Source organism: Homarus americanus, unplaced genomic scaffold (assembly GCF_018991925.1).
Source record: "Homarus americanus isolate GMGI-L3 unplaced genomic scaffold, GMGI_Hamer_2.0 scaffold54302, whole genome shotgun sequence".
Classification (NCBI taxonomy): domain Eukaryota; kingdom Metazoa; phylum Arthropoda; class Malacostraca; order Decapoda; family Nephropidae; genus Homarus; species Homarus americanus.
The window spans coordinates 302,410-318,082 of record NW_024751286.1 but is presented as its reverse complement, the minus strand read 5'-3'; the positions used below and the strand labels follow the sequence as shown (position 1 = coordinate 318,082).

The 15,673-nt window shown below is 38.9% G+C and overlaps 1 protein-coding gene across 1 annotated transcript; it reads left to right on the top strand.

Moving 5' to 3' along the window:
* Positions 1–2,674: 2,674 nt before the first annotated feature.
* Positions 2,675–14,385, top strand: LOC121854581 (respirasome Complex Assembly Factor 1-like). The gene is made up of 4 exons (XM_042349263.1): positions 2,675–2,894; positions 4,689–4,792; positions 9,622–9,751; positions 12,856–14,385. Exons 1-4 carry the CDS (start codon positions 2,784–2,786, stop codon positions 12,895–12,897), a joined length of 387 nt encoding a protein of 128 aa, XP_042205197.1. The 5' UTR covers positions 2,675–2,783; the 3' UTR covers positions 12,898–14,385.
* Positions 14,386–15,673: the final 1,288 nt, after the last annotated feature.

Below are 15,673 nucleotides of genomic sequence, written 5' to 3'. Positions count from 1 at the left end.
GGGCGCTCTTGCTTGACACACTTGCTCAAGGTATTGGATATTTGGACCCATATTATGGAACGGGGTGGTAATATCGACAATATTTACCTAGATTTTGCCAAGGCTTTCGACAGTGTACCCCACGAAAGGCTGAAAATCAAACTGGAAGGGTACGGAATTCGGGGAAATGTCCTAGCGTGGATAGAAGACTTCCTACACGACCGCAAGCAGTGTGTGGTGATTAATGGTACGAAATCATCATCTGTACCTGTCATAAGTGGGGTACCACAGGGTAGTGTATTGGGCCCGCTGTTGTTTGTTTGTTTCATAAATGACATGCCTGACGTTGTACACTCCTCCATACAAATGTTTGCCGATGTCGCCAAGTTATTTCGGGAAATTAAGAACCAAGCGGACTGTGAAGAGCTGCAGAAGGACCCCTGTGGGCTCCAGGAATGGCCGAAGGAATGGCTGCTGAGATTCAATGTCACGAAGTGTAAGAGGATGCACCTGGGGCGTACCAACGGTAAGGAGGCGTACCATATGTCCCAACGGGATGAAGAAAATGTACTAGTTGAGACTGTGTGTGAGAAGGACCTAGGTGTGTATGTTGACAATGAGCTGAAGTTCTCGGGCCATTGTGAGAAGAAGGTAAATCAGGCAAATAAATTATTGGGTCTTATAAGAAGGTCGTTCAGATATCTAGACGGTCCGTCCCTCGTGACGATCTTCAGGAGTGAAGTGCTTCCCCATCTGGAGTACTGTCACCCCATCTGGTCCCCGAGATATGCTAGGGACTGTCAGTTGGTTGAAAATGTTCAAAGGAGGGCCGCCAAACTGGTGCCTGCACTTCGGCATCTCAGCTACCCTGAGAGATTGGAGCGCCTGAACTTGCCTAGCTTATACTACAGACGGGCAAGGGGGGACCTAGTTGAGGTATAAGCATCTCAAGGGGCACTACTCAGTTGAGTGTCCTTACTTGGAGCTGGCGGACGCTCGCCCCACAAGGGGTCACAGCTCAAGATTGAAGAAGCCGCAAGTCCAGAAAACCGTGAGGGCAAACTTTTTCGGAGTGAGGGTTGTAAACTCTTGGAACAATCTACCAGAGAGTGTTGTGACGGCACCGAGTGTGAGCTCTTTCAAGACCAGACTTGACCAACACTGGAGCGGGTTCAGGTACATTCAGGAGCCGGTGCATGCCCAGTACTTGCCAACAGTGCGTGACAGAGACGTGACCGATCGCCCGGGTGGCTAACGAGCCGATCAGTGGCGAAGAGGATAAAAGTGAAAAGTAAAAAAAAAAGTGTTGGTCAAGTCTGGTCTTGAAGGGCTCACACTCGGTGCCGTCACAACACCCACTGGCATATAGCTCCAAGAGTTTATAATTCTCACTCCAAAAAGTTTGCCTTCACAGTTTTCTGGACTTATGGCTTCTTCAACCCAAAGCTGTGACCCCTTATGGGGTGGGCGTCCTCCAGCTCCAGGTATGGACATTCGACCGAGTAATGTCCTCTTGGACAGGGGCGTCATTTTTTTTTTGAGGGGGGGTTGCTGAAGGGGAACTTGCCCCCCCCCCTGCAAGACCTGGCTTGCCCCCCCACCCCAAGACCTGGCTTGCCCCTCCCAAGGGCTGTCTTGCTCTCCAAGGAAATTTTTAATTATATTTATTTTTCATATAGACGAATTTGGATTTGGTGAGAACTCTCAATGGTATATTTACTGTGCATAATTAAACAAAATGATAAGTATTCATCTATCTGTATCGTTCCCATTGCCTGTCATTTATAAACTGAATAGCAGCAAGAAAGTAAGTCATATTGCTAGCAACTACACAGTCCACACCGCCCAGATGCAAATTGAAAATATTAAACGTGTTGGAAGGTGTTCCCTCAGTTACAGGTAGTGGATTCCTCCCCTAGGTCAACCAGTGCCGCCTTACATGACGGAGGTCAACTATTAAGCCACGCCTACCTCCGCTATATAAGACTTGACCTCGTGGTGACCTACCTCTACAAAAGCACCGCAGCGGTCGGTAGTCAGGTCAGAGGGAAAACTGACCCAACCTTCTCACCTGGTTACAAATCTTCTTATTATGATTAGTAGGGTCATTACCTATACTTGACCTCTGTGGACTTGTTCTCACCCTCCTCTGTATATATATATAACTTGTTCTGCACTTCTATTTTAGTCTGTACTCACCCCTCAAGATGTGAATTACACGAAAGTGCTTGGGAACTTAGTGTTTCCTTGTGATTATCAGCATATATATATATAGAAAACTCCATTGTGAATTTCCCTCCTTACCTCCATCCTATATTGTTCGAGGTGTTTAATAACTGTTAAACATTGAGGTCCTGGTTTTATCATCTAATTGATTTAGAAGTGATTTTATTCTCATTGTATCCTTAATTTTACAACCTATTATTTATAGTTGGTCGATTTTTTTTATAATAGTTTGAAATAATAAATAAAATAATATGTAGTATTTTGTGTAGCCGGAGCAGCAAACACTGGCAGGAGAACATAGAAGTTTATGGAGAATAATTAGAAGAAAACTACCTTCTTTATCTCCGGCTGTTGTACGGAATGAATGAAATAAATTAAATAGAGAAAATAAATAAGTAAATGAATAAATAAAACATCTGTGGCCGTAATTAAATGAGAGTAGCTAGACATGTGTACGTGGGAAGGGTTTACTGAGACTGCTGGTAGTACTTAGCAGGCCTCCACCACACTACCACACTCTACCACAGCTGGCTGAATACCACTAGTCTCTATAAACTATTAAACATTAAGTAATAATTATGACAACCAAGACAAAAGCCACCCATGAGAGAAATGGTGTAGGTAAAAGTCAGTGTCTTGGTTCAGTATTAAATAGAGCTTTTACCAGCAACTCCCAATGGCCAGACAAAGTGAGTATAGTGTCTTCTCTCTACCCTAAAGCACGGGGAAATTTATACTAGTTCTCACAAAGTCAAAACTATGTGTTGTTTAGTGTAGTTTTAATTGGTTCTGACCTTGATATTGCCTATTTTTTTTTTTTTAGTTATCCCCCCCCCTTCTACCCCTAACATGATAGGGGGGGGATCCATTTCGTCACCAATATCAATTCCGTTTCGTCACCACTAACAGTCAATGGTATTAGAGATAAATTGTAAGTTATTATTTTACACAAACAGTAATTACATATGTATACAGACTACTGGAGAAGTATTGTGTTATTACTATACATGATATTAATATAACTACTTTACCTATCTGTAGTGATGATGGGTGGTGTTATATGTAGTGATGATGAGTGGTGTTATATGTAGTGATGATTAGACAGTAAAATAATAACAGTTTAATGCTAAAAAAATATACTTTGCTGTATCGTTGTAGTGAAACACACGGTGGAACTTACATACACCGTTAATGAACTATTGATGGAAGAAGAAGTTTTGGGGACTGAACAGTGAGGTCGGGTATGTTAGGTCATTGTGGTTTCCATTTTTGTGTTTTATATCATGATATTAAGTGTAGAATTAATTTCAACCAATTCGGACAATTCCTTCTGGCGGTCACCCTCTTCTACACCTTTACCAAATATAATTTTGTGCCACAAACTTAAGAGAATAAAGTATTTTTTGCTTTCTCTATATAAATGGAAGTACAGAATGAAATTTCATTTTCGAACTTAAACGAATCTGGTATTATCGTTTCTGTCATGCATTGAATTTTAGGATAATGAGTTAGGTTAGGTTGAAATTATGGTTATTGGTGTGTTTTGAACAACTTGAAATTAGTTGCATGACCGAAACAATAATTTTGTATTTTTGGTAGTAGTTTCTTTGGAGTCACAGGTTTAAGAGAATTTAGTTTTCTTTTTTGAACAGAATTGTTGAATTTGTAAAATTAAACTAATATGTATAGTATTGTAATGTCTCTTATGTTCCCTTTTTCAAAACACTGAGTAGTGAATTTTTTTATGTATTCGGGTAGATATTGCATTTGCCGGATAGTTTAGAAAATTCGGCCCAGATTATCCAGCCGGATAGTTTAGTTTGTGTTGTTTTCTGTATAATAGGCGAGGGTAACTACTGCACAAGCTTACACCTGCAACAGTCTAATGTCTTAGATGGTCATTCATCTCTCCATATATATATTTTTGTCCCTGTGAAACATTCAGGTTCACAAGGAATACTATTAACATTACCTTCTCCACGAGCAACTGGTGATGTACTGTACTGTTATTTCTGTCAAGTTGAGGCTTGGTCTCCTCTCTTTTTGTGTGAGAAGTATAAATCCTTGGCTTCTAATTACCCTTTTTTGGGGCTATTGTTACTAAAAGGATTTGGGAAATTAACTGATTGTTAATATTAACTGTGGCAATTCTTGTACTCATATAATTATACTATACTGTACTCAAAGCATATAGTTCTGGCCTTGGTCATAGAGTGGAATTTCAAGTGTAATCCTTCATTTGTCCTCCAGGTGTTTCAGGATCAAGAAGCTTATTAACCCCCTAGCAGGCAGGGGCAGGGGCTCCCTTCAGCCGAAAATCATTTGGTGTTAGCCAGAATAAAATATCTAAGGAATATTTTGCCATTTAAAGGGTTAATTGTTGATAAATGTAATACTTGTACTGTACTGTTTTAACAAATATGAATGACCAGTAAATATTGACAGGATGCAAAAAGATGACTGACTCCAGTAATTATTGACAGGATGAGTTCTTGGATGTGATATACTGGGGTCGACAAGTGCTGGGAATCGTGTTGGGGCTGGTGTGGGGCTTCATCCCACTCAAAGGCTTCATTGGTCTCTTTCTGTAAGTTGACAATTGTTATTAATATGTACGGGTATACTGTACCTACTGTACATATTGGTAACTTAGGTTGCTATTAAAAAGGTAGTTGCAGTATATATTGATAACATTAATCACTTTTTATCTAGTTTTAAGTTTATTTGTATAGAGCAGCTAGTTAACTGTAGTACAGTATCTCGGTCATATCACTTAATAACTTTTTTGTTTTTGCCAAATGAGATTATATTTGTACAGTCGTGGTCAAAGGTTTACTCCCAGTGGTGAAATTGAGTCACAGGAATGAGTCTCTGAACTGACTTTTTTTTTTATGGGAATTAGCCCACCCGGGCACAGGTCATCGACCCACAACGGGGCCTGGGGGCGGCGAAAAAATAAGAGTACAGGTAAAAAGAAATTAAAAATATAAAGAAAAAGCGAGAGATCAATCTCGACAACTACCATGGATCGGTTCTCAAGGAAGCTAGAAATTAGAGAACAAATTTGGGGAGAAAACCATAAGAGGGAAGTTTAGAAAGTAAATACTTGTGCCACACCCTGTCAAATGTTTTGGAGATGTAGAGGGCCAAGGCGAAAGAGGCGAGCAAGCACAGGGGCCAGAACTTCAGAACACGAGGGGTTATTCCGTCCGGTTCCATGTGCCTTACTCACATCCAACCTGGATAACACACCAGCAACCCTGCGAGTGGAGATTTTAGGAAAGTGCATAGGTTCAGTAGCAGGAGTAGGAGGGATAGAGTTTGAATCGTCTAAGATTGAGTTAGAGGAGAATAAGGTGCCAAAGAGATTGGCTTTATCAGGGGGAGAGTTGGCTATAGAGTTATCAGGTCGGAAGAGAGGAGGAATAGAGGGAGTGCAGAAGTTATTACAAATGTTTTGGTTAAGGACCAGAAGGACTTACTAGAAGAGTCAGTCAGGACAGCGGTCTTTCTTTTTATAAAATTCCGCTTCTCCCTTCGAAGAATAGCCTTACAGCGATTCCTAGAAGTAATGAATGAGGAGCGGGCAATAGGAGAAGGAGATAGTTTCATAACTTGATACGCCCTATCTCTCTCCCTGCATGCAAGAGAACAGGAGCGATCAAACCATGATTGTAAAGTGAAAGTTTTGGTAGAAGATAGTATAAATGCACTCATACCGCCCTGTATAACCCCAGCAATGCTGTCAGCACATACCGAGGCATCCCGAGTGGAGAAGCAACATACATCTCGAGGAAAGTCGAGAATTCTTGCAAGGATTGCCAGCTTGCCCTCCGAGAGTACCATAGTTGGTGCGGGTGTGTTGTTTGTCTACAGTATTTGGGGTCAGTGAAACTTCAGTTTGGGAGGGAGCAAACTTTTTACTATGGCTGTACATTTAGCATTTTATATTTTCTTTATTATAACATGTTAAGTCTTCATCCTTAACTAACTAACTATACTATTAATACAAGTAATTTAAGAGAATTCTGGGAATTTCAATGACCTTCACTTTTCAGTGTTTCCAAACCCCAGCAGATTATATATCAGATTTATATTTTCAAATTACACAATTAACTGTACAAATCAAACACTAAAATTCAAATGTTCGCTTAATAAATTCATGACTAAAACTTGGTAATGTAACATATCAAATTTAACATCATGCTTGTTTTTTTACAAGTTTAATTAATCATAGGTTTATGCTTTGTACCATAGCTGTATGATATATCAGTGCTATACAGTTTAGGTACAGTATAGCCAAACAGTTTTTATGAAATTTCAAGGAACAAACTCAAGAATGTAAAACACCCTATTTACTTTAATCATGTCTAATAGTAATGTTTTGGTTGGTGTTCAGCTGCAGACTGGTAATGATTGCTCCAGGGCTTGTAGTCAGGGCTGCCAAACATCCTCTCAGGGAAAAATGCTGATTTTAGATTGAGAAATTGCCAATTTTTGCCAGGCTTTTCCCAATCAATTTTTTTCTTCTTTTATTAAACATTAATAAGATTACCTGCAATCTTTACTGTTCAGTCACTGTGGAGTGGTGACCTCTGTGAGCCTGAGGAGGGTATATTAGCTGCAGCCCAGTTTACCCATGTGTTAACACAGTTGTACAACCAGCCGAGTGCTCTACTGTATGTGTAGGGTTAGAACTCTTAATCGCTTTACAATAGCAATAAGGACTAATCAAGTTATTTTATATTTATATTTTCCCTGCCACAAGAGACCTTAAAAAAGGTTTTCTCAGAAAGAGGAGATGCCATGTAAAGCAGGTTATTGTCCCATGTTCATCGCTCCTCTCACCAGTCTGGTTGTAACTTGGGACAACAGTAACAACCCACTTAGGTCCCAGCCACCTCACTGATGTGTGTGAATGTATCTCTCCTGCATATAGCAACTCTAGCTGGGATTAGATAAGTGAATTTGTATTTGCTTTGGCATTTGTGAAGACCAGTTTACAGCTTTGTCACATTGTCAGTATTTCTTAAGTTGAGACGGCTATCCTCTGTTTTTTAAGTCAAGAGTTTTGGTATGGCCCAATGCTGTTGACACTAAAGTACTGTACAGTGTCATGAGCTAACTCAGTAAATAAATTAGCCTCTTGTGTCTAAATTGTTTTTTTTTAATCCAGTTATAGATATCTGGTCCTTTTGTGAGAGAGAGAGAGAGAGCATTTAGTGCTGTTGTTCTAGCTTGTGTGGAGCTAACCATGATTCCATGCTGCCACCTTGATCACCAAAGAACTAATTTTCTCAGCAGCTCCAGTTTCACGGTTTTTGTGCCTCATGGAAAATTGAAATGCCCCTTCAGGGGATGCGTGCCCTTCGTGGTGTGCACGCCCCAAGTTAAGCCCCACAGGTTTTTAATGCACCTGGTGTGGTTTGACTGGTATACGGTATTCAAAGGTTTGGACACGAGTCCCCCACACGCTGTCTCCTCGAAGAGTATTCATAAGGTCACTTCGGTTCTTCACCAGGAAACTTGAGGGGGGTCTGTACATCAGTTAAATAGATTTGGGTTATACACTACAGTATAATGAGAGCAGTTTTGGTCTGAAATTATTTCCAATTTGTCACACTTACAGCTTCTTATAGTTTCACTACAAATGAATCAGACAAAAGTTGTGTTCTATGTGCTCCCCAGGTGCAGAATACTCATACAGTTAAGTACTTCTACCTCAAATATTCTTGTAACTGTTTAGCTAAAGCAGTGCATATGTTTTATAACCAATTGTGACATGCAGTTTAGTGAGATCAGCATCACTGTTTTATGGCCATTTTCTACACTTACATGTAGTAACTGTAATTACCTGATGGCTTGGTGTACTGTATAGTAGTGGTTGCCAATAAGCAAAGTTAAAACAAGTTTTATGGCTGGAGGGCCTTCCTGTCTCCAACTCAATTTTACATGGGAGTTTTAAGTGCTCTCTAAGTTGGTAAGGGAGGGTTACTAATCCCTAATGTAATCTTCTCTTATCATTGAATTCTAGTGTGCAGCGCAGATGTGAGTGGTAAGTGTAGGGCCGTGAAGTAACTTGTCAAGTTATACAGTAGTAATGAAATATATCAAGTGGACTTCAATGGTATATACAGTACAAGCTGTGCAACATCTTGTAAAGTACAGTATACTCTCGATATAATGGGATCCGATATAATGAACTCTCGATTTAGCGGAAGGAAATTTTTCCGTTAATTTTCACTCGATTTAGTGAACTAGTTTGCTAAATCGAGATAAATTCCGTTAATATGCTCACACCTACGGAGACACCTCAGACACGTGATATGTATATAGAAACATTATTCGTAGCTTACCATAAACTAGAGCGTTCGGTGTTTGTTTTAAATTTTTTCTATAATTTCCAAACTTTTTTCCAATTGATAGCTGTACGCTTTTGACTCTTCCCCCACCACTTCCTTTCTGAGACTTCGGAGAGACTTTCAGCATGATGGCTAAGCACAGTAGTCAGTTGACCGAGAGGTAGCAGTGAGCAACACACACGGTGGCGGCAGGACACAGACTGACCGGATGTAAACAAACCCCACGCGCCAAACAGCGCATTTGGCACTGAATTTAATGGAATCACACTAGATTTAGCAAACTAGTTCGTTAAATCGAGCGAAAATAACGGAATTTCGATTTAGCAGACATTTCGATTTAACGGAAAGGGGTGGCTCAAATTAATTTGTTAAATCTAGAAAATACTGCTTTAGAGTTGTGGTAGTGCTGTAATTCTCTACAGTATATCAGCGTGGGTTGATACAGTGTTCTTTGTGATACATTGTACAGTATATTCCACTAATCAACATCAAATTCATAATTTTACCAAATTCTTGGTAAAGAGATTAATTTTATTTGGAACATTGATGACAACACTGATGGTGGAGACAAAAGCTTATGTTTTATGTGAGGATGTGTTATGGTTAGGACAGTACTGTACCTCATTCTTCCATTATTCTAGTCGGCTTTCTCTGATGAGCAGCAGCTTGGCAAAGGAGTCACGTTAGAAATGCTGGATAGGCTCTGAAATCTTGCTTTCTAGCTAAGCTTGTAACTAAGTGGCAGAATAAATGAGTAGATTGACTTCGGAGTCAAGGATGACAGCCCATAACATTGGTGTAAGGCTCAACCCTAATTGTAAATGCTGCCTCTTTTAATTTTAGTCTCCATCTTCAGAGAGCAGTGGCTGTAACCCAGGAGGTAAAATGTGCTGTCAAACTCCAAATTTTGGCAGGTATAGTATAGGAAGCTACTTGGTTTTAGGCTCACACAGAAAGCAGGATTTCAGGATCAATCCTTCCTTTTGACAGATATTATAATGTACTGCACTAATTTAATTTTTCAACAAATATTATTCTCTAATTTTGTTTGCAGGTTTTGTGTTATTAATGCAGCCCTTATATACTTCTATGCATCAAGCTTCCAAGGTATTGATGAAGAAGAGTTTGGAGGAATGTGGGAACTTACCAAAGAAGGTTTTGTCACTTCATTTGCTGGTTTTTTGGTAAGGCTTATTGTGTATACATTACTGGATATTATTATTGTTGTACAGTCGTGTCGCATCCTACGCGGGGGTTACATTCTGAAGAGGGCGTGTAAAGCCAAAATCACGTATAGTCAAAATTACCCTTAAAAATCCCTTAAAATACAGTCCTGTGCCAGAGAGGTCAATGTGTAATGCTGGGTTATGTATCGGCGAGATTGCAAGACAGATGGGAGTCTCGAGATCGACAACACAGTGGTATGAAGAGTCTGGTAATTCAACAGGTCTTCCCAGATCAGGATGGCCTAGACCATTGGTTCTTAACCTTTTTAGGGTCATGCCCCCTATAGCAGTTGGTCCTCATCTCCACTCCTTCCTTCATATAAAATTCTAAATTTAAGAATTAAAAAACAATTTCCTCTTGAATTAAATAGGAAAATTGAGAAAGTTGTCGCGGGCGACTGGCACTTGAAACTGCTGCAGTCAGTGTTGACAAATTTTCAAATGTGAATCATCATACTGGAGCCTCAAAATTATCGTACACTTCCCAACATTATTACTACCTTAATTCAGTCAATTTTAGTGGAATTTTACATTTTGATTGACGTAGTTAACATTTATGACATTTTGAAGTATCTGTGGTGAGCGAGGCCCCCATGAAGATGATACACACCTGTTTAGGCCATTCCTTATTTTGGCTCTGGGTTCGCGCACACCTTGGAAATTACTCGGGGGCATCCCCTCCCCCCCGGTTAAGAACCACTGGCCTGGACTGACCAGCACAGCAGATGACGCGAGGATTGTGGCAGACATTCTCAACCATCCTTTCACCAATATGGTGGGCACGAAGGAGTGGCTGCGCTTGGAGGTCTTTGCTAGTACACTTAAGTGATGACTCCATGGAAGTGGGATCCACCACAGGGTCTCTGCTGTTAGGGAAAGGCTACAAGAACAACACCAGGTTGGGAGACTATAGTTTACTGATCATTATGTGGGGGACGACCAGGACTTCTGGACAACCACAGCCGTCTTCATTGCTGGAGACCCGATAACACCCGTTATGGCCGGCAGCGTGTTTATCAAGAAGCCATGAGCGGCCGCGTGACCGTAAACATATGGGGCTGGATCAACCTCAACAGTGTGGGCGAGTTGGTGGAAAAAATTTTTTCCTTCTGTTTGTGTTATAAATATATATATTTTTCTTTAGAGGTAACATGTTTCTTCCTGTCCTCATTTAAACCACTTTTATTTAACGAAATATTTAATATTTATTGTACTCAGTTCAATTGAAAAGAGATGAAACATAGTTTACTCTAACAACTTTTACCAATTGGAATATATGGCACACTTCCAAACAAAGTAACTTCACAGTCACCGTAACATAGTTCAATCTAAATCTTAGTCTGTCCTCTCACGGTACAAGAAAAAAAAGATGCAAAGTACAATGTAAGATGCTGGCTAGTATTCGTGGAGCCTTGCAGTGACGGGTTTATGATCGACGAAGAACCAAACTCGGCCGTGGTGCGTGGGTAGGCTTGGAAGTGAAGGTAAAGATGCATAGGGTTAAGTATTGTTTTCTTATAAAATGTCACCGACTTAACATAGAAAAATATCAATGACTATTCGATGGATATTGTTAAAGTGAATTTTTTTATTGTATATAGCGAGATGGTCTTAGTTTAAGACCATTGTTAAAGTGAAATATCGTCGAATGGGATATCCTATATCGAGGTTTACCTGTACTATAAAGCTATAAAATAAGAAATGTGAAGAGCATGGGTGTGTATTCTCTGTGGGTCGTGGTAGTAAGTGTGGAAGCAGTGGGCAGTTTGTCAATAGCGCACCTGGCAACTCGACTGGTTAGGCCTATTTCAGTTTAAATGTGCACTACACAATCACCTCTGCTGTAGGTTTACTTTATCCTCTTTGTCAAGTTGTTTTTAGCAGAGAGTATTTAGGAAAAATAATGAAAGTATAAAAAAGCTGAAGTTATACATGATAGTGCACATATTACATCGCAGCCCGGGTGGGATGTGCTGACCGACAGAGGCGCACCCCCTCCCCTGCTCAGTACACTCGGCAACTGAAGCTGAGGGTGGAAGTATCTCCTCCAGCCATATGCTCCTGCACTCACTGCTTCGTTCTTTTTTCCCCAAGGCCAAGCACGTAAAGTTAAATGTGTGTACGATGCAACATTTACTGTATGTAACTTTATACAAGATAATCTCCAATAGTTTTATAATGTACATCATGTATTTTTTTACTCCAAGGAAATATCAAATATAATTTACACAACTTCTTAAAAGAAGTACTGTGGAAAGATATGTAATTATCAAACAGTTTAACTAAAGTTACTAAGTAAAGGTTATGGCCTCGGTGATTGACTGTTGAGATCCCAGCATGCTGAGCCCCCCTTGACAAAGCCCTCAATTGTTGTTAAGTAGTTTAGCTGTACATTGGAATTTGCTTTTTGGAATCTGACGTGCTCTGGACTGCACTACCATTCACCAGAAATATTTTTAAAGGTCTGGAAAAATAAAGCATAGGTTTGGAAAGTTTGTGTGTTTGTAAGTGTGGTTGAACATCTGTGCATGGGTGTTGTACTGCACATATCTCAGTCGAGCCCTTCCTTCGTACATACATGTATCAGTGCATCTCACCTCACTACCTACACTCATTTACATGAACTTTTTTAAAAAATTAATAAAATTAAAGAAAATTCTTCTGAAAAGAACAACACTTGGTCAGTGAATGCTGTGCAGTGGTCTAATTAGATTTGCTGAAGGCCTAATGAGAGGTACTCCATCATATGAGAACTAAGACATCTTCAATAGAAAAGAGTCATTAAATTTGTATTTTAACTTGGAAATAAAACAATAATCTGTATCAGAAGGTACTCATTCAGTATTGTTCCTGGAGAGAGTTTTCAGCAAATCAGCTTACAACAGGGTGACGGTAAGTGATAAGGAGATGCCTTCCTAACATCATTATTTATTAACTTTGAGTGATACTGTACATGATGGCTCCATTTGGCTACTTGTACACTTAGACAACTGATTAATGAATTTAACCAGATTTAATACTGTACAGTATTTGCTTGGTTTAATATATTCATTCTATTTCAGGTCATGTGGATAATCCTGTATTCTGGATTACATTATGACTGACGGATCTAATATTGCAGTATACCGGTAATTTTTGGACCACACACGTCATCTTTTCTTCATAAAATTATTTGGGCCAAACAAATCAATATGAACTTATTAAATAAGAATTACAGATACTTGTACATCACTTATCTTGTGAAAGGTGATAGTCATTATTAAAATCCATATTGGAGATTGTTATTGCATTAGCATGAAAGACAACATTGTTGAAAGGTTTATAAAGTACAGTATGTGTTGTGTATCACTATTTATTTACTTGTTAATAAAAGGTAATGGAAGTGTATGATGCATAATATGATGTGTCCTCTTTACTTTATTTTGTTTAATATTTCATTTGTTATTTTGTTGTAAATACTGATTAAGAGTATCTTCAATATTAGCTTTATCTACGCTTGGTAAAGACTTGATAGTATAGTACAGTATAGAGGTAAACTTATAGTAAATAAGACTATTGATGTTGAGAGTTGTTATATGCATTGATAAGTATTGGTTGTATTATTATTATTCACCTTCTAAAATAACTAGACATATTGGTAGTGAATACATGTACTGAATAAACACTTGAGGTGATGTAGATTGTGTGATGAACACGGCAGTGTGTGTGAGACCTGGAGTGTTCCCTAGTTGTGTTATATCAGCTGGGTGTTCAGTGTATATCCAACATGGGGAAATACTCAGTGTTTATCAAGTATAACAACTATACTAAGTTTTTACTTCCAATAAAGATTTTAACCATCAAACATAATGCTGGTGTGTTAGTCTCTGGTAAGCATGTTGATCCCTTTGTGATGTGTTATATAACAGGTGATTGATGGAAATATGCAGTGGTACCTGATAATTATCCATGTCCAGTATTTCTTTCTTCCATGAACTAGTATGACTTAATTATATGAAGAGTGTACAGTACAGTACTTGAGGTGTTTTACTGGTAACTATTACAGTAATGGAAATAGACAAGATATTTAAACAATGCACTTGCTATATTTCATCAAGTTCAGTGAAGTTCTCTCCCCACAGTTAAAGTTAAATATTGACAAATTTATGTTTTGTCGCAGATGAAAGTTTGCTCCCACGGTGAAACCGAGTCACTGGAATGAACCTCCGAACTGACTTGCCCTGACTGTAGTCTGGTGCAGGTGTGCCGTTTTATCTCATTTGGGCTCAATACTGCTTCAGTTTAGGAGGGAGCAAACCTTTGAGCCTGACTGTTCATACTGTACCCTATCACAAAATATCTTCCATTTCATTACGTGTTGGTGAAAGTGATCATCATACACAACATTGTTTATTGCAGCTTGTGTATTAACATACACAGTGTATAATAAAGTTATATGTATATACACACACTTTATAGTTTGCTAGTACAGTAGGACACCACTTACATAGTATTTTCACAGAGCCTTGAGCTCCTTCCACTGTGTTTTAGTTGAATTACAGAAGTTCTTTCTATACCATTTTTATGGAATAAATCATGTGGAGTCAATGTAATTTGTTTGTTTTTCTTATATCATGATTAAAAGTTTTGATGAAAGAAGGTGTAATAACTTTTGTCTAATTGTTATGGAATGATGATTTAAAAATGATGGGAATCGGGATGAATTTGTAATGCGTTAACTAAACTACTGTACAGCCTCCACAATCTGAGTAACAACACAAATCTTGGAAAGAATTATTTAACTTTAAAAAAAGATATCTTTCATATCTTGCAGATCATTGTTATTACTGTCACGTCCAGCCGCGCTGCACTCAGTTTACGTGTGGCCATTATTAGGTGCAGACGTACCTGTTCTCTTGTGACATACGTAACACACATTGTGAGAACAATACTCAAGCAGTACGTTTTGGTAAAGCTGCTACGCCACCAACTGATCCTTCAGTCTCAAAGCCTGTGAAGTCTTGAGGTAAATCATTTAACAGATCACACACAGGTAAGTCTTCATCAACAGTGCTGTCATCGCCCTCCTGAATGTTGACACCACAGGTTACACCACACAGCCACAGGTAAGTTACACCTGTTCACACGCTCTGATCAAAACAAATCGCCCCGCTCATCGACGTTATCAAGATGGTCGCCAGAGTGACTATCAACTTGTACTATTGATCGTTATTGTGTTGAAATGTATCATTAATGTGTTGAGGTGTCGCATTTCATTACTGTCGTTATTGTGATGAATCGTTAATGTAAAACTCATTAAAGTTAAATATGTTCTGTGCTGTAAGACCTCCGATAATGACGGTTCTACTCACGACGATTCATATTTAAGACCCTGGTTAATTTAGGACCCAATTCAATTTATGCTATTACTTTCTTCGTATTTACAACGAAAGTAGAAAAAATTATACATTTTCATATAAATAACTAAATCCTGGTATGTATTATAAAAAAAAAAATGCCTTGTGCACGGAGGCTACCGGGCTTGTTAGTATAAACAATCTCAGCTGGCGGGCCCTTTGTTTTCACACCTGCACAGGAAAAGGAGAAAACTTTCACGTTTCTTACGGCATGTTTTACATCCCTATTCAACATGAGCAAGAAAGTAAATGATGGTAGTGTTGTTTCAAAAGCTAATAGAAAGTGTATAAGCTTAGTCGAAAAACTAGATGTGTTAAAACGATATGAAAAAGGTTAGAGGTCTGTCGATATTATATGGAGCAAGCAATGAACATATTTTCTGAAGTGGATCCATTAACAGAACAAAGCCTTAAGATTAAAATAAACAACACAAATGACCTCTACATAAAGATGTATAATGACAAAAGAAAGCAACTGTGCAAG

Bases quoted from the DNA above. Each gene is read 5' to 3' on its own strand.
- LOC121854581 (XM_042349263.1), top strand. From the start codon at position 2,784: ATGACAACCAAGACAAAAGCCACCCATGAGAGAAATGGTGTAGGTAAA. The intron at 2,895-4,688 runs GTGAGTATAGTG...AATTATTGACAG, and splicing joins ACTCCCAATGGCCAGACAAA to GATGAGTTCTTGGATGTGAT. The intron at 4,793-9,621 runs GTAAGTTGACAA...TTTTGTTTGCAG, and splicing joins GGCTTCATTGGTCTCTTTCT to GTTTTGTGTTATTAATGCAG.